Raw genomic sequence first — 26123 nt, forward strand, 5'->3', positions numbered from 1 at the left:
CTAAAATCGGCCTTACTCCAAAAAAATAAAAATCTATGTTAGCAGAAGATAAATATTTAGATGACAAACTGGTCAGTCAGTACATTTGTATTTTTATTTGAAAAAACGTTGTATCGTGTAAATAAAATAATCTTCATATACAATAATAATTATAATTTAAACATAACAAAATACACATAAAATGTAATTTTGTTAACTGTACAAGCAAGACAAATGTAGTTTACATAGACATTTTAACAGCATTCATGTTAAAATTTCCAAAATAAAACACTACATTTTATTATTTGTAAACTTCACAAAATAATCCTAAAATCTAATAAAATTGAATAATAAACAGTTCAGGGAATTTGTCTGCATCATTTGCTATGAAAAAAAAAAAAACAGTAATTTAGGAATGTAATAAAATGTTTTTATAAGTTTTTTTTACAGCACTGATAACTATAGTCATTGTGTGATCAGCATGCCAATAGATGGAAAAATTAAATTAAAAGATTCAGTGATAAATAATGCAAAAAATGTTTTCCTAAGACTAATATCTGCTCAATATTTAACATGCTCACGTTAATATATTTCTTTTAGTTTTTTTTTAATGTAACTATTTTGAGATAAGTAAAACTGTAATCTAAAAATCTATCAACTACGTTTGTCATATTAAGTTTATTATTTAAAATATTTCCACAAAACCTTTCTAAATTAAAATTTCAATTCCATAACGAAGTACACATTCATCATTACCTTTTTTCCAAAAGCAGTTTTACTCATATTATCTTTGCAGACACACCATGTTAATTTTTAAAAAATCCAATTTAAAATTAATAAAAAAAAAGAATCTTTACACATAAGATTCACTCATACTGCTTGCATGTACGCCTTTGTTCATCTGTACATTCTTCAGGGAGGGGCATTATTTACAACTGTGCATAACATGATAGGGCTTCTTTTTGGAGTTCAACACCTCATAGAAATACATTATTCATAAAAAAAACTGTTTCTTACAAAAAAACCTTACATAAATCATCAATTTGTGACTCGAATGATTTTTTAAACACAATTAATAATAAACTTATATGTGCATAAAGGTTTATATATATATATATATAAAGTGTGTGTATGTGTGTGTGTATGCATAAATATATGTATATATTTATACGCATATATATTTACAATATACTAAATAAAATTACATTCTGCAGAAACAATCTGGTTGACGGCGATTTTTTTCTTGTAAGAGTCTTCGCGTTGTAGAATCACCATACTGTATACCTGAACCAATACGTTCTGGATCTAATTCACCTACACAACATAAAAAGAAAAAAATTATTTTTAAAAAATAGTAAATAAAACCTAGTGGTTACTTTTTTTGAAGATTTTTTTAAAACAGTTTTTCTTACTGCCAAACAGTAAACTAAGCTTTTAATATGGAAAGTAACTAGGCTTTTTTACATACAAATTTAAGTACACCAAAACTATGTTACAAGCTAAAATAGCTAACACAATTGTAGGACTTTCCTACCACACGGCTTTTTTCTGGTGTACAGCTTACACACACAAACTTAATTAAAAATATTTATAATTTTATTTAAACATAATACTTTTTGTTTATTTAATTCAATGATTCTAACTAAAGCGCACGCGCATACTGTATTTCATTCACGCAGGTGTGGTGGTACTAGCGGCCACTTTAAATACTTTTTACACTTTAAATATTATTCATTTATGTAATGCTACTGCTCACCTGTGACATTACAACATAGCTGGTGCAGGAGGCTAAACAGAAAAAGAAATACAACTACAGCAACTGTACGTCAGTGCTACACTAGCACTCACTGTGGTGAAAAGGAGTACTAAAGGAGGACACTGTACCCACTTAGTCACTAGTTTATTTAGAACATTTTTGGGTGGTGGGGGGGGCAATTTTGTGAAAAATGTTTTTAGGAAATATTATTTTTTTAATTGTTAACAAATGTGCCAAAGAAAATAAGACTTTAATTAAGTAAAATCTAGAGATACTGAGGGTGACCTTGCTCTACAGCCTCACCCCCTCAACCTTTTAAGTTGCAAATTTAATGGCATCAATATCCCATTTATAAAAGTAATCTGATCAAGTTTGGTCAAAATCAGTGGTTTTGGAGATATAAAGTGATTTAGAGGTCAACACTGAAAACTGAACACACACACACGTACATACGAAGATCCAGAAAATTCCCATCCAGTTTTTTGGGTTTCTTAGGTGTCCAGTGAAAACTGCATATGCCCAAATTGGACCGATTAGTACAGCCTTATATAGCTACAGTTCTGCTATAGCAATAGGCGGGAAAGTAAAAGGTATAGAAATTTACCTATAAAAACTCTAACTGCAAAGTAATACTTTAAAGAAAATACTGATAAAAATCGTATAGATTTTTCTCATCTTTAAAATTCATATCAAGGCCATCAGTTTGATTAGTAATGCCCAAGCAATGTTGCAACTGTAACTGCCTAAGCAATGCCCAAGCAATGAACTAATCTAGGACAGGTATACATAGTGCAAAGCCACATTTCAAGACCTACCTTTTTTACAACTTAAAATGTAGTACATTTTAAATGTTGAATAACCAGTATATAATGGTTTTGAATTTTCCTTCCAGTGTTTTACAGATTTTTGATACACATCTAGTGATGTTAGTATCAAAATATATATATATATATATACCCCGAGAGAGAGAGAGAGAGAGAGAGAGAGAGAGAGAGAGAGAGAGAGAGAGAGAGAGAGAGAGAGAGACAGAGGCAGAGACACAGACAGAGGGTATGTGAGAGAGAGAGACCCATACATAGTGTTGTCTTCCACTGCAGCAGCCAAGATGGTTCTTTCCAAGCAGTGCTCATCTGACTCCATCTCACTGTTACACCTCCGGGAGCTGGTTGGCTTTATGCCAAGCTAGCCAGGCTTGTTGCTCAAGGAAAGAAGAAGAAAAATAAAAACAAAAACATTATCTGGCCAGCTCAATGTGGGATCTCTCTGCGAATGCACATATCCCTATCAGAGCAGAAGGCCTGGCTAGCCCAGCACAAAGCTACCACCAGGAGGCACAGCAGTAAAGACAGAGCCAGACGAACACTGCCTCAGCAGAAGATGGCCTGTGGAGCTCTGGGTGCCAACACTGCTAAGCTACAGTAGAGAGCTAACTGCCAATGAGGGGAAGCTTGGTTCAATTCCAATGGATGATGAGCCACAACTCTTTGATTTCAATCATCAAGCTGAGCCGACACTGCCAGAGTCCAACAGACTCAATAGCCCTTCACAGTAATAACTGATACCTCATCAAACACATAAATGACTGACCCTTTACAAAGTCTCCACTACAAAACCCCACTCAACCATTTACAGGGCTGCCACAAACTTCATAAGGCGCCACATGCCATCAGAGTAATCTAGAAACAATGTAAACTCACACGAATCCGAGTCACATCCAGAAAGTAAAGCAGTTTTCTTTTACCACTGCTGAAGGACTGCAATTGGAACTTCGAGCATGCGTACCTCACTCTCTCATTTGTTGGCTTCTGATACACAAGTTTACAACTAAAGCAATTACAGTTGATAAAATATTATTTAAAATGTTCAAGTCAATCCATAAAATAATTTACATGATGAACAAAGGAGTACACACCCATGTAATAATAAAATTATTCTGTTGAAAGTTATGAGTATTTTTTAATAACAAATGTGTATTTTTTGTTATTAAAAAATACACATTTTCTTTTCAGATATACCTTGTGTGTGTGTGTGAGCGCGTGCATGTGTCTGTATGCGCATAAAAAAAAAAATTAATAAAAAAAAATATATATATATATTTTTTTTCTACAAAAGCAAAAAAACAAATTCACAACTAATAAGCTTAGGCATAACATTTACTTATCAACCACTAATAATTTTACCAGATCGCCATTTTTTTATTTCTGGGTCATTGATTGATTGAATTCAACATTATCAAAATTCCTCTGTCTACAGCCAGAGTGGACTGTATTCTAGAAATTGATGCCATGGAAAACTATACCAATATAAATTTAAATACCAACATATACTTCGAAGCATACAAAAAGTTTATAGAATAATGAAGATTTCTTCAATTAGTTAACCAAAACAGAATGTGGTTATATGCCACACAGGCATGTATCTGTTTAAATGTTCTTCACTGTAAAAACCCATGCTGCTATTACCATTACCACCATTATCTCTACGGAACTCAAACTCTACACACAAATTATTGAGCAAAGTTAGTGGTTTTATAAGAATATTATATGAAAAAATGGAAAAAATATTGAACCCAGAAGTGTTACCAGTAACCTTTTAAGAAAATTGTTGTAAAACGGAAAAAAATGGAATCAAAAAGCATATTCTTTTAAGTTTAGTATAAACTTACTATTTTTGCCACATCAATTCTGAGAAACCTGATGTAATTATCAATAAAAACTGAATAAACATTTTTTAAATCTTTTGATTTACAAAAAAAAGCAAAAAAAAAAATATTCTGAAAATTTTGCACTACAAATGTTACCTTTCAATGTAGCACTTGCTGAAGTACTTTTTCATATACATTACAAATTGACAAATTTGGGTGAATAGCTTCGGTAAAAATAAATTTTTATCGTTTGAGTTCAACATTGAACATAGACTTGTAAAACTAATCGCAAAATGTAATGTGATTTCACTTTATAAAATATAAACATTACAATGAGATAAATGTAGAATCTGTTTTAAATTAAATAAGCTTTCCTATGTTATAATAGTGGTTAAATAAAACTATGAGTAAAAATGTATACTGTAACGGAAAATGTACATTAATGCAATGCCTAATAAGAATACATTAATAATTATGTAAGTTATATGTTAATTTATACATATTTACTATTACTTAGGGTAAAAATTTTACTGCTGATCACAATGGCAGAGTCTAATATTTCATTCAGAAGGCTTGAATCCTGATCAAGCATGACAATTTTCATATATGCTACAATATTTACATTCCATATATTCTCTCTGGATAACAAAATCATATTATACAATATAATATAATATAGTACATCACTAACATCGCTAACTGATACCCAATATAATACAACAATCAACTTTCTTATATTTTCAGTCTCGTTTCCTGGCAATAATTTCATATACTGTTGTTCTTCATATACTTTCACCTAACTAGCAAGTGGAAGCCACTTTAATGCAATAATTCTATATCAGTGTTGGTTCCTATTTTCTCTTGATAAATCCCAAATAGTAATGGCACTTTTTATCAACTGACTGTTCCTCCAGGGATAATTAAAAACATATTTTAGTTTTTTGATAATATTGTGATTGAGATCAACTATTGTTACATATTTTAATGTAAATTATAAAAAAAATATAGAAAAAAAAAACATAATCTTTTAGCAAACTATTATGATGTATTGTTTTATCTTACAATAATTAAAATTCTAAAGTTTAATGAAAAGTTATTTCAAAATTAATTAAAGTTTTATAAAGTTTATTTGTAATAATTTCGGTGAAGATAACAAAAATACAAGGGTGAATCAAATTTAAATGGTAATTTTATTCTATGCAGCAAGCAGTTCCAAGCTGGATGGCAGAGTGGGGGTTAATGCTTGGTGTGTTAGAGAGGGTGAACCAGCTTGGTTAGCTCCTCTGCTCTGTTCTGCATTAATACAGTCATGAATGAGCAATAGTTTCCGTCATCTGTTGTACAAAGTATAATCATAAAGTTTTTAATTAATGAAGGCATTAAACTCAGAAATTTTTAAATTGTTTAAAGGGTACAGTTTGGGGACGTTAAACTGTCCCAGAACCAAGTATATCACCAGATTACTGTTGAAGAAATCACATCAGAAGTGGGTATCAGCTGTGGGAGTACTCAATCCATTATCACTGATCATCTTGGCTTTACAAAAATTAGTGCATGATGGGTTCCAAGGCTGTTAACCGAAAATCAAAACAGGTCAGATTAAAGATGTGTAAGACTGCTGAATAGAATTTGGCAAGAAGGTGGTGATTTTTTGAGGCGCATTGTGACATGTGATAAGACATGGATCCATCATTACACTCCAGGGTCAAAAATGGTGAGTAAGGAGTGGCGAAGGAAGGATGAGGGCTGCCCAATGTAGGCCAAAATCTGTCTGTCAGCCAGAAAAGTTCTTGCAATGATTTTTTGACTCAAGGGGAGTTTTACTCGGTGATTTTTTTCCACGATCAATGAATGGTGAATGCGACTTACTATTACCAGCTGCTACAATCAACAAAAGCCGCCTACCGAAACAAAAGACGAATATGCCTGTTAGAGATGTCATCCTTCTCAATGATAATACCAGGCTGCACACTGTGATTTTGACAAGGAATAAACAGGAAAAAATGTACTAGGAAACCCTCCTTACAATGCAGATTTGTCCCCCTGTGACTATTTTCCTTGAAAGAACTGCTTGGAGGGGAACAATTTGAAAATAATGAAGATGTCAAGGAGCATGTGTGCTATTGGTTGACGTCTTATCCTCAAACCTTTTATGAACAAGGAATATTCAAGCTCCAAATCAATGGAAAAAGTGTGTAGATCGCACAGGAGACTATATAGAGAAATTATGAGGGTATTTGTATATATTATTAATCAATTTATAAAAAAAATTAATGTTTATATTTGATTCACCCTCATATTTTAACTTCCAGTTAACTAAATGACAGTTACAGTTAAAATTAGTGTTTACTTCTATGAACACTAGTTCACTGAAAATAAATCAATGTACAAAACTAAATAAGACTAAGTCTAATAAAAAGTAATATTATTTTTTCAATAAATAACTCCATTTTACCTGACTGTATTTTGGCCAAAATACTTTTGGAACATTTCAAAAAAGATTCTTCTACATTTTCACCAGATTTAGCACTTGTTTCAAGAAACATTAATTCTGAAAAATTAAATAAATTTTATATTTTTGCATTAACACTTTTCAGCTACTTTTTAACATACCAGAATTAAAAAAAAAAAAAAATTAAATTAGTATGAAAACAAGTTTTTTGTACTCTCTTTAAATCCTTTTCTTAAAAGAAACAGAAGATAGAAATTTGAGAAAATAGTATCTGCATTTCATCTCACATCAGCAAGTAAAATGCATACAATTTAATTAAATTTGTTTTAATTAGACCTATAACAACAAAACCTCAAAAAAAAATTTAATTCATCCACACCATTTACATTTCTTTTTGTTTATAACCAAGTTATCTAAGGATTTAATACAATTTTTTATAATAATTAGGATGCACAATCTAATAATAGCGAAATGATTTAAAATATTTACTAAATGCTAAAATATGATACACTGTGAAAATGCAATCTTATTAAAATAAAAACCTAACTGATGTAACAAATGATCGAAGATTAATTAACTATTCTAGTCAATATTATTTGCAATGGCAAATATTAATGACATCAAAAAATGACAATGTAACTGCTGTTTCAACAGAAACATTCATACCACAACAGTACCGATGCACAACTGATTTTGAATGTAAAGTTACATTATTAGTTACAATAAAGATGAAAAAAATAAAATAAACTGCCTCTATGACAATAGTAATTAATAATCATACAAAGGTACAAAAAGAATACTTAAAATATATAATACAGAGTCAGAACTGTGTAGGGCACAGCTTTAATAAATTTGAGGAAAGTGAGAGAACTGACTTTTGGTGAAGGCAATCATCAAAAGATAATGAGATCACTGATAGGTTGAGAAAAGAAAGCAATTATTTCAAAACATACACCATTTGTCATGGACTAAATCATTCCACATTGACCTAATGAACATCAGGAATCATGATCCAGTAGTTTATTATATTCAGAAAACGGGTAATGTCTATAATGGAAGTGAGTAGAGTCCATCAGGTTAGATGAAGTATTTGTACTAGATTGCGGATACCAGTGTTCTTTAGTGGTTGGGTTTCAATTAACCACACATCTCAGAAATGGTCGACCTGAGACTGTACAAGACTACACTTCACTTACACTCATACATATCATTCTCATTCATCCTCTGAAGTAATATCTGATGGTGATTCCCGAAGGCTAAACAGGGAAAAAAAAGGATGAAGTATTTGAGGTCAGTGGGTAAAATAAGAAGGGATAGAATATGAAATTGTGACACAAGAAATACATGGAATGTAAGCAATATGTTGGATAGTCTGATCTTTTGAGAAGAATGGAGGATGATTTAAGACTTCCTAAAAAGATGTGAAAAGGTGACCAACAGATGGATCATACATAAGATACATAGGTGAAGAGTTGTTTCATGCAAGTTGGTGGAAGAGGATTGATGCTAAAATGATAGAAGAAAGCAAGGCTTGATATATAAATGCAGAGATTTGATAATATATATAACTCTACATCATAGTAATAAAAACACTTATATTTTCAAATGGGCAAACTTCAACGTGGTGTTTGTTTAATAAATAAATGTACAAAATTAATTAAGTATAATACTTTTCATTCTTGATTTATTTAAACATAAAACAGCAATAATAAAAAAAATCCTCTTGGAACTTTATTAATTTATTTATATTACAATTATGACTTAAAATAAATTCCTAATTGTCCTAATACACCCTAAAAGCCCCTTAAATAATTATATATTTATGTAACATTAGTTTTAACTAGCAGACCCGGCAATGCTTTGCTATTGCTAGATTTGAGTTTATATATATATATATATATATATATATATATATATATATAGATTAAATGAACACAATTGAAAGTTTGACAAAACATTAATGTAACCTTTCCCTTTCCCCCTTCCCATTCCTCATTTCTCTTTCCCCTTTTCTTTTTTTCTCCTTCCCCCTTTACATTTCTTTTTCCCAGTTTTCCCCTTTCTTCTTTTTTCCATTTTTCCCTTTCTCTTTTTTCCCACATGTAAATCGGTCCAGTAGTTTTTTAGTCTATAGTGGACACACATATTGGAAACGCTGAAATGGAATCTTAAAATATTTAGTATAACATGTATTGCTTTTATGTCCAACATGTTTTTATCTGTCACAGGTGTAACATCTTAGGTATATAAAAATACACACGTATCTGAATGCAACGTTGTCAAAATTTCAAAGCAATTTGGTGAAGAACTTTTGGACAAACGAACATTTACATTTTTATTTAAAAGATATACATTTATTATATAAAATCAATTCATCTCAAAAAAAAAAAAAGATTACACTACAGTTAATTAATTAGCATTAAATAATCATTTTACTTTATGTGGGTTTATTTGAAAGCAAAATTTTGACATGTGAGCTAGGTTAAAACTAAATTGATTGAAAGTAATCTGTGAATGTCTTTTTAATGCAGCAACACAATCTATGCAACATTATTTTGTCACTTGAAAAAAATTCTTTCTGGGTTTCCAAACAAGCAAATTTGTCACATTATTAAGTGAAGAAATGTGCCATCACAACAGATCAACCTGGCATACAGCCTCATGATCATGTCAAAGGGGTGGTAGTAGTATTTGTATATCAACCTTTGTACTTGAATTTCATTTTTTCTTTTATTTTGCTTTTTTGATTAATTTGCCTTGTTAAAATTTATTTTATGTCAATAAATACATTTATTACTGTTATTATTGATAGGTCAACAGTGTTGATCTATCACATTTTCCTATTTTATACACTTGTCCTCATCTTTAACTGTTAAAAAGTTATCATCCCATTAGAAACTCATAACCAGGATCAGATCATCAAATTTTTAAACTATTCATTAATTACTTCAGAATCAACTTGTTCATTGTACAAAATTCCAATTTTCTGTTATACAAATTAAATTTGATAACTTTGTTTAAATGTAATTTACCATTTACATTATCCTCATTAATATCTAGTCACAGTTTTTTTTTTTACAACCTAACTGTCCAACTTCTTCCATGTTGTAGCTATGACATAAATTGAATAAAAAAAGTGAAATTTTATCAAGTATTTCAAATTTTCTCCTTCTTTTAAGTGTTTCTGTAGCTTCATAGATAAAATCAAACTAGTTTAATATTTTTAAATATCTTGCCATTGTTGGACCATACATATTTTATTAGATGAGAGGGTAAGTTTTCTAAAAGTAGGATGGCTTTTTCAAATAGACCTAATAATATATTCTCTGCATACAATTTATTTGTAGACAATATAAAAGGTAATTAAATTGTGGTTCTAAATAAAATTATAATTAAAAGATAATATCTTTATACAACAACATTATCTAATTATTAAACCAACAAAAATTGTTATTACTATTAAGTAAAGATAATTTAAATGTAAAAAAGATAATGAATATACAAACCATTCTCTTGTGCAAACTGGCTTGCTTCTAAAAAGGTAACTTCTCTATCAGCCTCTAAGTCTTTTTTATTACCAACAAGCAATATAATAATGTTAGGACTAGCTAAAGATCTTGCATCAGCTAGCCAATCAGTCAATGCGTTAAAACTTTCTCTGTTTGTTATATCAAATACTAGGAGTGCACCTGCTGCACCACGGTAATAACTTCTAGTAACTGATCTAGAATATGAAAAGAAGATAAGCTTTTAAAAATATTCTTGCACACTATCAAGAATTTTTAAAATAAATATGATTTCTGAAACTGACACCTATAATTTAAAACCAATCAATGACTATCAGTGAAAAAATGAAAGTTTCTTCATTTAAATTCCTCTTATGTTATTTTTATATTTGCAAAAAATCTATCTATTTTGATACATTTATCACAAAAAGAAAACCTGAATTCATGTAAATGGTTTTCCAATAAAAAAAAATGTTAACCTTTAAATCAATCCTTTATGTTAATGGAAGATTACTAAGACATGGACTTGAACAATATTGCACTTCATGAAAGGCTTAAGAAATTCAGATTTATTCAATAAGTACCTCAGCTCCAGGTTGAGCCTTTTTTACAGCCACTAGAAAGAAACAAAAGCTGTGGTTAAGCCTACAGACAAAGCTGCTTCCACCAAACTATATTAATACCAAGGATCAAGAACCAGTAAATGTTACTATGGCCTTACCATAAATGCAGTAAGCACTTATCCAAAATTCAAAGATCACCATCAAAAGAGAAGAGAATAATGAAAATGAAACAAGAGGATAGTGAGAAAGGGATGATCTATCAGCAAAGGAAGCATAAAAGAGACAATAAAAACCCCACCTCACAGTCCCCTTCAGGGGTGGGAATCAGTAGTAACACCCACAATTCCTTGGAATAATGATATTTCTTCAAACACAATGGGAAAAACATATTACTAATTACAGAGTTTGTGCTGACATGCTCAAATATATGCTGAAACAAAATTTTTTACCTCTAGATACTAAAGTGCCACCTGAGAACAGAAAGGATCAGATTATTTAAGTAAAATTATAATTTATTTCCAAAAATGTATAGCAAGTGGAAGTATCAAACTAAACTATATCAACTATTAGGCTGAATTCCCACTTAAGGGTATGGGTATGTGCTTATTTAAATAAGAAAATTATGATCATTTTATTTTGCTTCACGGGAGGCAAAAATATATTAGCATCCAATATGTTGGGGCTTTATTCTCCTGCGTAAAAAATACTTTAGAGAAACAATTCTTTGGAAGAAAATCTTCAGATAATTATTGATGAGGTCAAACGTAGAGGTGCAATTCTCCACATGGCGTCCCTGAAGAGTTTTTTGTTTTTGTTTTTCTGAGCAAAAGATGCTTTCATGTTGTCATTACTCGGACACGATATATTTGTTGTAGACAAAAAAATTTAAAAATTGACAATTAAAAACTAAAACCTAGCAAGTAAAAATACACCTTAAAACGAAAAAGCCTGTAACATACACTAAAGCGAAATAAAAACCACATTGGATACAACATTAAAAAAAATAACTTAAAAGAATAAAAATTATCATCCAGCATACACCAAATGGTATACACAGTCAATAAGGATCATATAGTTAAATAATTAAATTCTTGAATCAACATGCATGGCCTTTATAAATTATCGGCTTTATAAATTGTCGGCGAGATAGTCGATAACATCATGTCCCAGAAGAGGTTGAAAAAATTAAAACTAAAGAGGAGATAAATTCTAGCCTCACAACCATAGTTTTAACTATGAAATGATCCACAGACATTCCACATGACACTCATATAAACTACGCATGATAAAAACTTTCAAAAAATTACTTCCTACTTCAGGTGGTAATTGGAAAAAAAATCCATCACTGCAACCAACAATGCAGTTTGGTATAAGGATTCTGGAGAACCCAAACCAATATGAATAAAAGAAATAGAGCCTTCTGGAAACCTTAAACCAAAATTAAAACCTAAACACAAAGACCTTTTTTGAACTCTAAATGTAGATTCTCTTTTAAAAGAAGGCGTATCAAAAAACAAAGAGAAAATGCTTATACTTGCTCTATAAGAAAGCCGATACACAAAATAAAATGCCACAGATGTGGAAAACTATAGATCTACAAAGGAAGACTAAGAAAGAAAATAAGGAAACAATATCCCTAACCTAGAGACACATTTCCTTAATAGTTTCTGTTTTAATTTCTTGAAAGTAAAGTAGTGTGGACTCTTTCAAGCATGTTCATTTCACCCTTCTAACAAGATTATTTTTTTTTAAACCAATCCTACAGGCTTCAAAAAGCATAGAAAGTTAAAAATTTATAGTATCTCTGTTACATATACTCGACAGTTTGATTCAAAACTAATGTACTGGAATAATGTCTAAAAATACAGTTTTTTAAACTGATTACTGCTTTGAATTTAAAGAATAAATTTGCATTAGAAATATGATTAAATTATATCCAGAAGGCACTGCAAATGCAAGTAACCTTGAATATCTCACATGAAAGCGATTCCAATAGTATCACAAATAAAAAAAATAAAAGTAAATTTATACAATAAAATAAAATTACCCAAGATCAAAACAAAATAATTATTTTAAGAAATGTTACAATGAGGAAATTAAGTTTTCATCAACACATGAAATCTGATAGGAAATTATTGTTTTTTAAGAAAAAATTTGAGGAATAAGCTTATAAACTTACCTAAATCTTTCTTGACCAGCTGTATCCCATATTTGTAATTTTACAGATTTACCAGCAACATGAACTATCTTCGAACCAAATTCAACACCTATTGTATGACTACTATCATTCTTAACTGAAAACAAAATCAATTAATGTTTTACAAGTTATACATGTTTTTAGCACTATATGCATTTTTAAGTTATGCAAAAAAATGAAAGAAAGATGCAAAACTGTCCATCCTAAACATAACTTTTTTAAAAACAAGAAAAGTTTACTATATAATTTATGGAAATATTACTTGAAAACTGGTGTTGTTGCTTACTTAAGAATCAACTTTGTTTACTGTGCAAAAAAAAAAGAAAATACTTTGCTTATTAAAAATTGGTTCTAAATGTAATAATCTAATTTCAAACACTTAGATGAAACACACACACACGTGCACACACACACACACAAATGAAGAATATTTTCATCATAAGTAAAAACATTTTTCTATAACCTTATCTTAATTTTATTGAATCACAAATTATTTTTAAGAAACTTTGCATAATAATGGTGAAGCTTTTCTAGAAAAAGTAATTAGATTTTATACTAGAACTGTTTGTTCCTGTAAAGGTTTTGATAAAACTACTTATAATATACAATAAATTAAATATAAACCAGAATTTTTGTTTTATAATTTATTGAAGGATAATAAAAATACATACTCACAATATTATTTTTCTACATTATTTCCTCTTTTGGAAACACATTTTTCCCAAAGGAAAGGTAGCTTTTTGATCCCACTATTATAAAATGAAAGTGAGCGTGATGTCAACCAATTATTTGAAGACAATGGTGCTATTGAAGCATTTGAGAGTAATTGGTTGACAATTGGTTGGTACTTCTTTAGGTGGCCCAAACAAATGATAATCGCAAGGTGATAAGTCAGACTGTATGGAGGGTGCTCCAGTGTAGTCCAGAATAAGGCTGCAATTTTTTCTCGCTGACACACCTCTAGCCAATACAGCTTCTGACCTTCGGTGAGATGACGAGGGACCCATTGTGCTGTCACTTTTTTAAATCAACGATCATTAGTAATGATTGCCTAAGCACTGCCATAGCTTATTCTGATCTCAGAAGCAATTTCTGCAATTCTTAATTGACGGTCATCCTCAATAAGGTGACGAACCATGAAAACTTTTTTAGCAGCAGGACTTGTCTTTGGGTGACATTGGTGATCTTCATTTTCAACTAGTTCTTGTCCTTCCAAAAACTGCTTATGACAATCATACACTTAAGTCTTTTTAAGTGTGTTGTCCCTGAAGATTTCTCAAAATTTTGAATGTTTTCACACCCTCTGCCATGAGAAATTTAATAATACATTGTGCAATGTGTGATGATACCTCCACTCTGACATTGTGATACTGACTAGAAAAAAGTAGTGAGCTGGCTTTCTAAGATTGGAATCCCCTCCACACATCCCTATGTACAACACTGAGAAGCCATGCCCCTCTCCAATAGCCGTGCATCAATGACAACAAAAATTTTGGTTTATATTTGATTCACCCTAGTAAATAAACAATTTAATTAGTTATATATAAGAAAACTGCTTCTGAAAGATGCAGAACCTAACAAACAACCATATAAAAAATGAGATCAGAAATTTCTATGTCAAAATGGTTCAATAAATATTAAATACTTCAAAATCAGGCTAATGATTTCAGAATACTATTATTTACTGTGTATAAATAGCCATTATATACATCGTATCATTATTTTCTACACAAGTCCTCTGAAAACAGTAGTATAAACCAACCATCTTCAAAGAGTAGACAGTCAGTTATATTAAATATAAGTTATATTTAATGTGAAAAGCAATTACATATAACATTAAATGCTTAATGGTTTAGTTTAATAGGTTATAGATTTTATAGGTTAATTTAACATTTTAATAGGTTATAGATGAAAAACGTTGAAAGGTTTTAAAGGCGAAAAATGGTTTCATGTTATTATCACCCATAATAAAAATATAAGAGAAAAAAACATAACTTAAAACACACTAAAGACTATAAAAATAAGCAAACAAAAATTTACAACTAATATCACAGCTAAAATAAAAAATAAAAAATAAATAACACTTAAAACTAGATTAAAACCAAACATTAAAAATAAAAACTAGAACTTATAACTAATAACAAAGATAAAATATCACAAAAAACTTACAACTAAAATCACGTAAGATAATAACAATAAATCAAATTCATTTAAAACGAAATAAAAAACAAAAAATTTAAATAACATCAATACAATTTAACAAAATCTGAGAGGTGTAAAGGGCCCCTTCTCAGATAACAAATAAAAAACCATCATAAAAATTATAACAATTAAAATTTAAAACAACTATATTAAAAACTTCTTCACAGTACAAATTACAATACAGTTCACCTTACAGTACAAATTGCAATACTAAATTAAATATTAAATTTAATAATACTAAAATATTAAATTTTATGCATAATACTAATATAATAAAAATAGAAACAGGTGATCTAAAACTTCCTTATTATTGCCCAGAATTTGATGAATGTTTCTGGTCAATTTAAATTTATGACCCAAGACTATATAACATCCACAAGGATGAGGCACACAGTTAAGGTGGCAGTCTCATCTTACATGTACGGTGTATTTTCTGCTGACATCAGGTATCCGTGAGTAGACCTTGTGTGTCCTACTTGGCAGATGACCACTTCCTCTCGGTGAATTTTCCTGTGGGAGGAGTCCCATGCCAACACAGTGTCTCTGATACTTTGAAGTTTGTTGTCTACTGTAGTAATCCAGTCATCTTGCCACTTTGCGCTGAATGAGTTTTACAGAGTTAATAAAGTCAGATGTAATAACACGTGTAGTGAAAGATAGTTCACTAAATGCATGGGGTTTTAGCAGTGGAATCTGTACATTTATTATACAGAATTCCCAAGTGGCTAGGTATCCAGCAGAAACTCACTTGTGTGTTGCGATTGTTCAATTCAGTGATTGCTTTGTAAATGGGAACGAACTAATGAATAATTAAACACAACATAACATACATGACCGATCTGGCTCCCCAATTGGTGTCGCTAAGGACTTGCAGCATATCTAAAAGTCTGAAATATTTTGTTTTTAATTGTTTGGTGTGTTTGACCCATGTAAGATGGCTACCAAAAATGAACCTAAAAACTTGACATCGGGAGAGATAACAAATAGCGCTCTGTTGGGAAAAATTTGCGGAGTAAGAGTCTTGCAGGTGAGAAAAGACTACACATTTTGTTTTCTCTGAAAAGATGAAGCCTTGGAACCTTGAAACCTTGGAATAAGCTTCAAGGTGAGATATAGTGTTCTGTAGTAGTCTCCCTGCTGTGACTGTTGAACAGGACATAATATATAACAAAATCATCAACAAATACAGAACATGAAACAGGTGGCTGTACACTTTTAGAAATACCATTGATGGCTAGAAAATAAGGTGGCACTTAATACACTTCCTTTAAGTATTCCATTTGCTATCATACACAGAATTTCTGACATGAAAACAAAAAGTTGTCATTAAAGAAACCCCTAATAAAAGTAAGCATATTGCTCTTGATTCCCCATTCTTTAAGGGTCACCAGGTTATGTCGTATACCTTCTTAATATCAAAGAAGGTAGTGGACAAAGTGCTGGCGAAGTAGGAAAGCATTTTGAATAGCTGCTTCCAGCAACACTAAATGGTCATAGCAGAAACCACACTGTTCTGGAGATAAAAAGTTATGTCTATTTAAGTACCATGTAAGCTGCGGTTCATCATTCTTTACATCACTTTGCATAAAACGCTTATCAAGGAGATAGGACATGCTATGTCTTTACCAGATTTAAGTACTGGTATGACAATGGCTTCTGACCACTTGGGTAGGAAGACTTGTGAGGAGAACAAACTATTAAAAATACACAATACGTATTGCAGCGCCAAATTAGGAAGGTGTGACTGCATACCGAGATGAATGTTGTCAGGTCCAGGGGAAGTGAGATTTTGAAAAATGGGAAGTCACAGACAACATTCCACAAGGAGTGGTTGTGTGGCCTCCCTTAACAGGGAGTTTATTAGGTGGCTTTACTCCTACCCATACAGGTAAAACTTTGAGGATAGGAACTTTAAGAGTGATCCCACTAGTGTTAGTTTCACTAGCTGCAACTACTGACTTTTTATTCATCTTCATTAGATCAGAAATAGTTGCAGTAAGTGAAGCAACTAGATCAGACAACATCTGAACAAGCTTTTTCAGCTCATTGCAGGATCCACACTGCTGATTACCTGCATTTATAGGGGCTTTACTTGATCTATTGGAGGCAAAAGAAATAAATATCTGGTTTAACTAGGTTACAAGAGTTTTGTATCTTTTTATATTCTCTTTGTGTGGCTGGGAAAGACAATTTCTGCTACATACAGATTTTGAGAATTGCCTTCCCTTCTTTAAAAGTTGGGCAATCTTAGGAGCGAGCTATATGTGATCCACTGCAGTTTGCACATTTTTAATTTTCTTGGCAGTTAATGTCATTGTGGCCTTCCTTAGCACATTATGCTCATGTCTCAGTTTTCAGGCACGATGTTGTAGTGTGGCCATATGTTTCACCATGGATTAGAAATGAAAGGTCATACATGAACTGACAGATAACCAATTTTTATTTTTTCTAGTGGTACTGGAAGGTTGAAAGTCAATATAAGAGAAGGTGTCGGTTCTTCCATTTCGCTCTACCATTTCATTATTTGCTTAACATCAACAACTTCTTGGGGATGAAGCTCATAAGGAATTTCCATACGTCTATATCCAGAAGATTACGGCAAAAAATTACCCCTCAGCTTGCATTGAATGCTTTATGGTACACTGCACTTACGTTTATACCAACCATATTATTAAGTCATAAAAGAGATAGACTCTGCTTGTCATTATCTGTTTCAATCAGAATCGATCCATCACAATTTCCTGATGTTCTTCAGGGAACTGCTTCAACCAGTTACAACTTTTTTTTAATTAGGAAATGTGAGACCTTATGAAGGAAGTCATCTTCCTGTTTACTTTGAACAACTACAAATCTGAAGTTTTTATATTGGAGACTTGATTTGTCACCATTTCAAATGACACTTTGTTCAGAAATATCCTCGTCAGATGACGCTGAGCTAGGTCTTTTCACAAGATTGTTTTTGGTGATTTTTTTCAGATGAACCATCAATCATCATAGGATTTCCTTCTGGACTAATAATTTTGGTCCTACAAGTACTGGCGATATAACAGACCACTCCAGCAGAGCACATGCATATTGAAGGTAGAGCTAAATACAACTGGGTTTGCCCAGGTGCCCAGAGGACATCGTTTGAGACTCACTTTGTACAGTCATTTACCCATTGGCACAATAGTTTCCACCTTGGGTTACACTTGCGATTTGTAAGATGTCACAACACTACCAAGTATAAATGTAAAAAAAAACTGTGTAGAATATTGTTGTGTATGGGTACATGTTGTAATTTGTATAGTGTTTTTGGTATAGTGTAAGTTTATAGTGTGAAGTGTTCTGCAGGTCTGTATGTAGTGGAAGAAAAGCTGCAGAGGCTAGGGCCATGGAGTCGCCAATCCTCAAAGTCTTAAAGAATAACTCCGCATGGGGAAAATTTAAGTAATGCAAGCATTAGGTAACTGAGTTAAAGTTATAATCATATGACTTAGTGCCACTAAAATTTAAATTATACAAATGATATTAATGAAAATGTTATTAAACTTTACAGGTAATTTGGTAGAATTATTTCAGACATGGAAGAAGATATTAAATTACTTTGCTTAAAGATCCCAGTAAAATTACTGAAGGGCTTTCATATAGTAATGACTTACACTTGTTCTCTATAAATTGATGCAGAAGACATGATTTTCCAGATCCAGCACTTCCAATTACAAGAAATTTGAAAAGAAAATCTGAAACATAATAACTTCTTATTACACATATTTACAGAATTTAAATATTACCAAACATTATTTATAAAAAAATTCTTTCATAGTTCTGTGGAAAAATATCAACTTTTAATTATTTTATTTTGTCTCCATTTGTCCCACTCAATATATACCCAGTCATCATGACCTCCAAAGTAGGTAATGCTACCTAAATATGCCAAACAATATTGCAAATAATAGATACTGATGATAAAAGAAACATCAATGTTACAATTTGCAGCATCATTAATGAACCACTCTTCTAACTTGTTCCACACAAATTTTTTCGACCTTAAACTGCCATAACTTAAGAATGACTCAACCAATCTTCATCAAATTTTGACAAGCACAACTTCAATTATTCTACAATTAGATTTTAGCTAGAATAAAGAGACAGTAATGCTTAATAAGGTAAATTATTAGATTGCTTAATTTAACATCTTTAGATTTTTGCATCTGTGGATGGATGAATAATATTGTATACAAAACAAAAATACATTCTTGTGAGGAATTAATTGTCTGCTCTATGGGATGTGGCTGAGCAACTTAGGACAGCTCTGAAGAACTAAAAAAAGAAAAACAGAAGCATTGCCAAGAAATGTGTTGAAAATAGTAGGCTCATTTTTGAACATTTATTATAAACTAGTATGTATTAAATGTACTTTGGTCTAGTGTACTTTGTTCAAGTTTTATTTAAAAATTTGTTGTGTTTATCCATTTAACAAAGTTATTGTACTTCAAGCATAAAATACAGGGTTTTTTACCCCAATTTTTGCCAAGAAAAAGGGTAGCTGAAATCCAAGTGATATCTTTCACTAGCAATAACTTGCAAACGAAGCATTTATATGAACTTTTTCTATTATTTTCACGAGGAGAAGAGGTTATGAAAGACCTGAAGGATGATACACTGTAATGTATCATCCTTCAGGTCTTTGGTAGATAGATCCTTTCAGGTAGGTCCTTTCAGATGATAGGTAGTAGTATATACATATACTACTACCATTTAATACTCAATTGTATGAAGAGCATTCTGCACAATTTATTTTTATTCTATTAACATGTTTGTTGCAATCTGTTCAACTAGTGAACAATAAACAACATTCCTATAACCCAATAAGATGAGAATGATATGTATAACATGTAAATGAGGTGTGTATTATTGTACAGACTCAAGCCAACCAATCCTGGGAAGTGGGATTAATTGAACCCCAATCACCAAAGTACATGGTATCCACTGCCTAGTATTCAAATCTGTATAAAAGCAACTAACTTTTACTAGGAATTGAACCTCAGAACCTTCAACTTCAAAAATCAGCTGTTAAACAACTGATTTGTGATAAGTTAACCACTAGTCCACTCCGATGGGCTATTCTGCAAAATTGGAATATATTATTTAATGTTACCCAGATTTTGAAGTAATATGATACAGTGACTATCACTGACTGATATCATCCACACATATTTTGGAAAACTGTAATGCATGTCACTCAACGGAGAAATTCTCTTAAACCAATGTCACTTACATGTCTAAAGTAAATGAAACACATAATAGAATGTTCGACCTAAATTTTACTTAGGTCTTTAATTCAACACTGAGTAGACCCAGCAGCTGTAAAAATTGATCTTTTTCAGTTAGCTGTTATGTATTCATTTCAATGTTCCATGAAATCTACACATTAAAAGAATTCTTAAAGCTAATGTACAATTTAAAAACAAAAAGGTAATTCTGAAATTAAACCTTTACCATGAATGATACTGAAAGATTTTTTAAATAAATTAAATAGTGAAGATTTCACCATTAAGTTTTATGGAATTGAACATATGGCACTGAATGCCAAAATACAAAACATGGCAGTTCCCCTATTAGGTTGGTTGTGATTTAATAAGGATAATTACTAAAAAAAAAAACTCTTACCTTTGTTACTAAGTTATAGGGAATTACAATAATTTCATGGAATTCAACAAATTATGCTTCTTATATAAGCAGCTTATAAATATTATATGAAGAATATTGAACTTAATATTACTGTAGATCTGAATAACATGTGGAACTATGTAAATGCAATTACAAAGGAAAGTTATACAGGAATAATAAAAAATTAAAAAAACAGAGTAATGACCCAGATAAATGTGATCCAATTTGTCTGATTTTTTCCAAGTGTTTTAACATCTAATTTTTAGGCTTATGGTTATGATGAAAATATAAATAATATTGTTGTCAATGAGTCTTCTACTGAAATGAAGTTGAAAAACCAAAATGTAAAATCTTATCTTAGTCCAGGAAATTTTCCTAATTGGTGTTCAAAATCTTACAGTTTTAAGTTATCCATTAACATTGTTATTCAATTTTTCTTACGTTTAGCTGCTTTCCCTAAAATATGGAAAAAAATTCTTGTGCCAGTTCCTAAAGCAGGCAATAAGTCAAATATTGCTAATTATAGACCAATCAAAATTTTACTAGCTATTCCCAAACTTTTTTAGTAATTTGTTTGTGAATACATAACAAGACATCAGTTTTGAGGTCACTGTTTGTCGAGTAAAAAAAAATTAAACTTGATCATATCATATTCAAACAGTTCATAAACTTCTTGACCCACGCAATGAAAAACGGCTAGAATTCTGTCATTGGTTTCATTGATTTGTGTGTGAGAGTATTCATGTTATGAACTCAATTTTCATAAACAAGATGGGGTATCATCTGGATGGCTATGTAAACAGCCATAACAGTACGATTTGAAGTGCTGAAAATCCCTTCACATAATTAAAAACAACTGCACTTGCAAAAGATGGATGAGTATCACAAAAAAAAATTATTGCACCATTACTGCAGAACAATATCAGAATATTTTACTGCAATTCACTGCACTCTTGGAAGAGGAAGATAGATAATGCTGGTTCTAACAGGACAGTGCAACATCACACCACACACATTCTGATTTCATTAACAAATTCCTTGATAATCGTGTTATTGGTGATGGCTTATAGTCACCAAGATCTTCAGATTTGACTGCGCCAGATTTTTTCTTTGCAGTTACCTCTACGAAAAACCCTACAGCAACTTTTCATGAACACTTGAACAACTGAAGGTCACTCAAACAAGCTGTTTTAATTATCAACCCGCAAACTGAAAACAGTTGCAAGAAACACAGTCTACTCTAGAATTTAAGGTATTGGAAAGTTTGAAAATAAAATATTTAATAATTTACAAATTCCTTTTTTTATTTAAATATACCTACTAAAAGAGATGGGTTGAGTTTTGTATGGGACACCCTGTATTAACATAAACCAGCTCGTATAGACTACTGAGACAAGACATTTCTGACCTTAATTTTATCATGAAAGTACTTTTGTGGGATCCCAGTCATGACTGAATACATTTTATTAAATTGCACATTAAAATAAAAATATTAAAAATATATTTTAATAATAATAATTATTAAACAGCCCTCGTACAAAATCCAAATTTTTCCAATGGCTGACATTTTTATCAAAAACTTACAGGTAAATCCAAATAAATCCATTCCTTTTAACATGTTACTGATCTCTGATGAAGCTAATTGGATATTTTCCATTATTCATCTACTAGCAGTATATTATTAAGAAAATAATGTACTGAAACTGTCTTATAATCAGTCTAAAAGATACACAAAATACTTTTTCGTGTTGGCACAAGCCAGATATATGAATATCGGGGGTGGCAATATGAATAATAAACAAAGTAGCAATAGATACCTGGTTAATTTGTTGCCTGGTAATCTTATGAATTTTATTCATTTAGTTGAAACTATTAAAAATTATGAAAATGAAATAAGTTCTTTCAAGAGTGTGGTATTTTAGATAATCTGAGGAAGAGTAATTGTGGCCATGAAATATTTTTACAGTTATACAATTGAAAAAGATTGGTGTTAATCTAAATATGATTGTTGAGAATACAAATGGTTACAAGTTAGAAGGGCTCTAAATTATCTTCTGTGAAAATCCTCGAAAACCTATTTTCACAGAGCAAGAATGATGTTGGCCAGGTATTACATAACAGTGGCTGTTTGGAGGTGTGTACCATGAAACAAGGGAATGTTTTTTAGTTGCTATTGAGACGAACAGTTGTTATTATCAAAGAACATATTCTTACAAGGAAGAAAATTATATCAGGTGAATAGAAAGCAAACAATTCTTCAAAAACAATTATACTTACTAAATGTTATAATTAAATAAACTTTCTAGACCCTGATTATGGAAAGCATACACAAACAGTAGAGAGAGTAGAGATTAGATAAAAGATAACATATCTATATTTACAATTAATTACTTATAGGTTGTGCTGGTAGATAGATAACGGAAAATATCCAGCTAATTTTTACACCTTAAAAAGAATTTTAATTTTTGATAAAGTGCATGTCCAATAAATCTAAATTAATGATCATAGCAATTGGAAAAAATATTTTTTTACAGTAAATGGCATTATCAATTCCTTTTGAAAGAATGAGGCGTATTCAATCAACGTTACTGCAAACAATACACTGAGATGATCCAGATTTTTCTTTAGCCTTGGTAATCCATTTTCAAAAAACTAATACTACAGTTCATACAAGTAGAATACGGAAGTTCTGTATAAATTGTCTGATGGTCATTAGATCATTTAGTTTAGTGATGTCCAAAACCAGCAAGAACTCCTACTTTTCCGGATTCTGACTTTTCATATATGAATACATTTAAGTGTAGTGTACTCTCCGCGATTCATTACTGAAGTGTTAGAATTACAGAGGAAACATATATCATGACATAAATGCTGTAAAATGTAAATAATAATCATGTTCAAAAACTATAATTTGAAAATATGGTTTTTGGGTTTTTTTGGGGGGGTGAAAAACGTCTGTGTTTTATCATCGCCCAGAATTTTTTTTTAATAAAAAGGTAAAATAACACTAAAATAATAAAACTAAATAAGGCTTAAAACTAATACAAATTATATAATAAAAAAATTAAAATAAGTTAAAACAAAAGTTAAAAAGTGAAATAAAACTCAAAACTAATATCACAGATGGAGTCTTTAAAATATAAAAGCTAAAATAATAGAAAAGGAAAATATATAAAATTTAACTAATTCTGATAGGGAGTGCAAAAGACTCCCTGCTCAGATAATAAAATTAAAGACAAGTACCAAAAAAATCAAAATTGAAAGTAAGGGAAAAAATTATCAAAAACCTTCTAGCGTAAAAATATATATGACAATATTAAATTTTTTGGAGTAACCTAGTACTATGAAAAAACAGAAACATCCAGTCTAAAATTTCATTATCATTGTACAAGATACCACGGATGTTTCTGGGTAGATTAAATTTACGACGCAACACTGCATAATATATGCAGTCTATGAGTATGTGGTGCACAGTCATGCGGCAGTTAGATTGTGTGCATAGGGGTGCATGTCCTCCTGACATTAGGTACTCGTGTGTGACCCTTGTATGTCCTATCCACAATCGGCAGAGGTAATTGAAAATATGGTGAGCATTTTTAAGACATTGTTTTCAGAATATATATATATATATATATCTGCATAATTCAAAAACAAAGTTCTTTACAAAAATAAATATACAATATTAAATAGCAAATGATAACAACAGTTAGTTATGCAACACAGCTGGCATTAATAAAAATATTGAGTAAATCTTTTTTCTTAAATTTTAATTTAGCAAACTCCAATTAAAAACCACAGATTATGAATTTTAATTGCAGTTTTTAAAATATGTGTTATATAACTCTTTACTTTGAAATTTGTTACTACAATATGTTACACATAAAAAATGTAATAATTCTTTTATTACAATATAACTCTTGGTTTAAGCTTCTCTTTTAAATGAAGTTAACAAATTAATGTACACATATCCTTAGCAGGTGATGGACTCAATTTTAAAATTATCTCAAACTACAATAACTTTATAGTCAAGAATTAGGTCGAAGTATTATTATTAATCTATGAATTAATGTTAAATAAACTGAGATGGAGATTGGTTGATTAAACTTTGGGATAAATAAGGATGCAAAAACTAAATGTGTACTGGATGTTACAATGATATATAATAATTAATAAATATATATATTGATAATTATTGATATATCAATAATTCTACTTAAGATTAATGTATAAGGAACAGAAAGAATAAAATATAACAATTACAAAGGTATAAAACTAAACAAATGTGTGTGTGTGTGTATATATATATATATATATACATATGAAGAAAAATTCTTCATAAAAAGCTTTATAACAGAGCAACAAACAGATCTGTCGAAATGCAATACATGTAACAGGGGGTAAGTTAAATTACATGCTAAATCACTACAAACTTCAATTTATTAGTTGTAGAACAATTATTTTACAATTACTTTACTAAGCACAACAAATTCATTAAGAAATGTCATGCACTTGTAAAAATAGTTACCATACATAAATTTCGTACAGAATAACGTTACTAATCATATTTTCTTTGGTCTTGATAATTCAGATTTAATGAATAATAAACTACCGCAAAAGATATTTACGCGATAATAAATTCACTAAAACACTACAGTTAAGGCAAAAGACTAACAACTATAATTAGCAACCACCTTAAAACACAACAACAAATATCAAATTTAACAGTCAAGGAACGCCGTATACTCATTCCATCATTCATTACTTATTGTTATTGCTAAAACTAGTAAAATAAATTTATCAGTATCAAGCAAAGTTTTCCTTTCCCCTTACCATATGATTCTGACATCGTGTTCAGTTGTAAAATAATAAATACACCATTAAAAGTACAAAGAAGTTGTCTTAATATGTGTTTTCATTATAACTAACATATTAAAAGCAACAAGCTAAATTAATTAATATAATATAAGCTATGTTTTCAATCAATTCAACTATCCACGACACATATAAACAGACATAGACAACACGGCTGCCGTTATCACGGTCGAATATTATCACCACCAAAATGTCATCATCAGTCACAGGTAACTGAATTAAGAAATGAATAATTTTATTAAATATATTAAATACAATAAGGAATTGTTTAATAAGGTATAGGTTTATTGCTTATTCACT

At 30.6% G+C, this 26123-nt stretch overlaps 1 protein-coding gene across 1 annotated transcript; it reads right to left on the minus strand.

The window, feature by feature from the left end:
- On the minus strand, positions 1-25951 carry Rab4 (RAS oncogene family member Rab4). The gene is made up of 6 exons (XM_075370358.1): positions 25782-25951; positions 18941-19021; positions 13080-13194; positions 10338-10555; positions 6835-6930; positions 1-1293 (listed from the first exon to the last, which is right to left on the minus strand). The coding sequence occupies exons 1-6, from the start codon at positions 25795-25797 to the stop codon at positions 1181-1183; spliced, it is 639 nt and encodes a 212-aa protein (XP_075226473.1). The 5' UTR covers positions 25798-25951; the 3' UTR covers positions 1-1180.
- Between the last annotated feature and the right edge of the window lie 172 nt (positions 25952-26123).

The sequence above is a fragment of the Lycorma delicatula genome, chromosome 7, assembly GCF_047948215.1.
Source record: "Lycorma delicatula isolate Av1 chromosome 7, ASM4794821v1, whole genome shotgun sequence".
Taxonomy (NCBI): Eukaryota; Metazoa; Arthropoda; class Insecta; order Hemiptera; family Fulgoridae; genus Lycorma; species Lycorma delicatula.

What these genes read in the sequence shown, in the direction of transcription:
- Rab4 (XM_075370358.1), bottom strand. An exon ending in TCAATTTATAGAGAACAAGT is followed by an intron (nt 13,195 to 18,940) that starts GTAAGTCATTAC and finishes TTTTGTTTTCAG; the next exon opens with TTAAGAATGATAGTAGTCAT. An exon ending in TTTGGCCAAAATACAGTCAG is followed by an intron (nt 1,294 to 6,834) that starts GTAAAATGGAGT and finishes TATGTTGTGTAG; the next exon opens with GTGAATTAGATCCAGAACGT.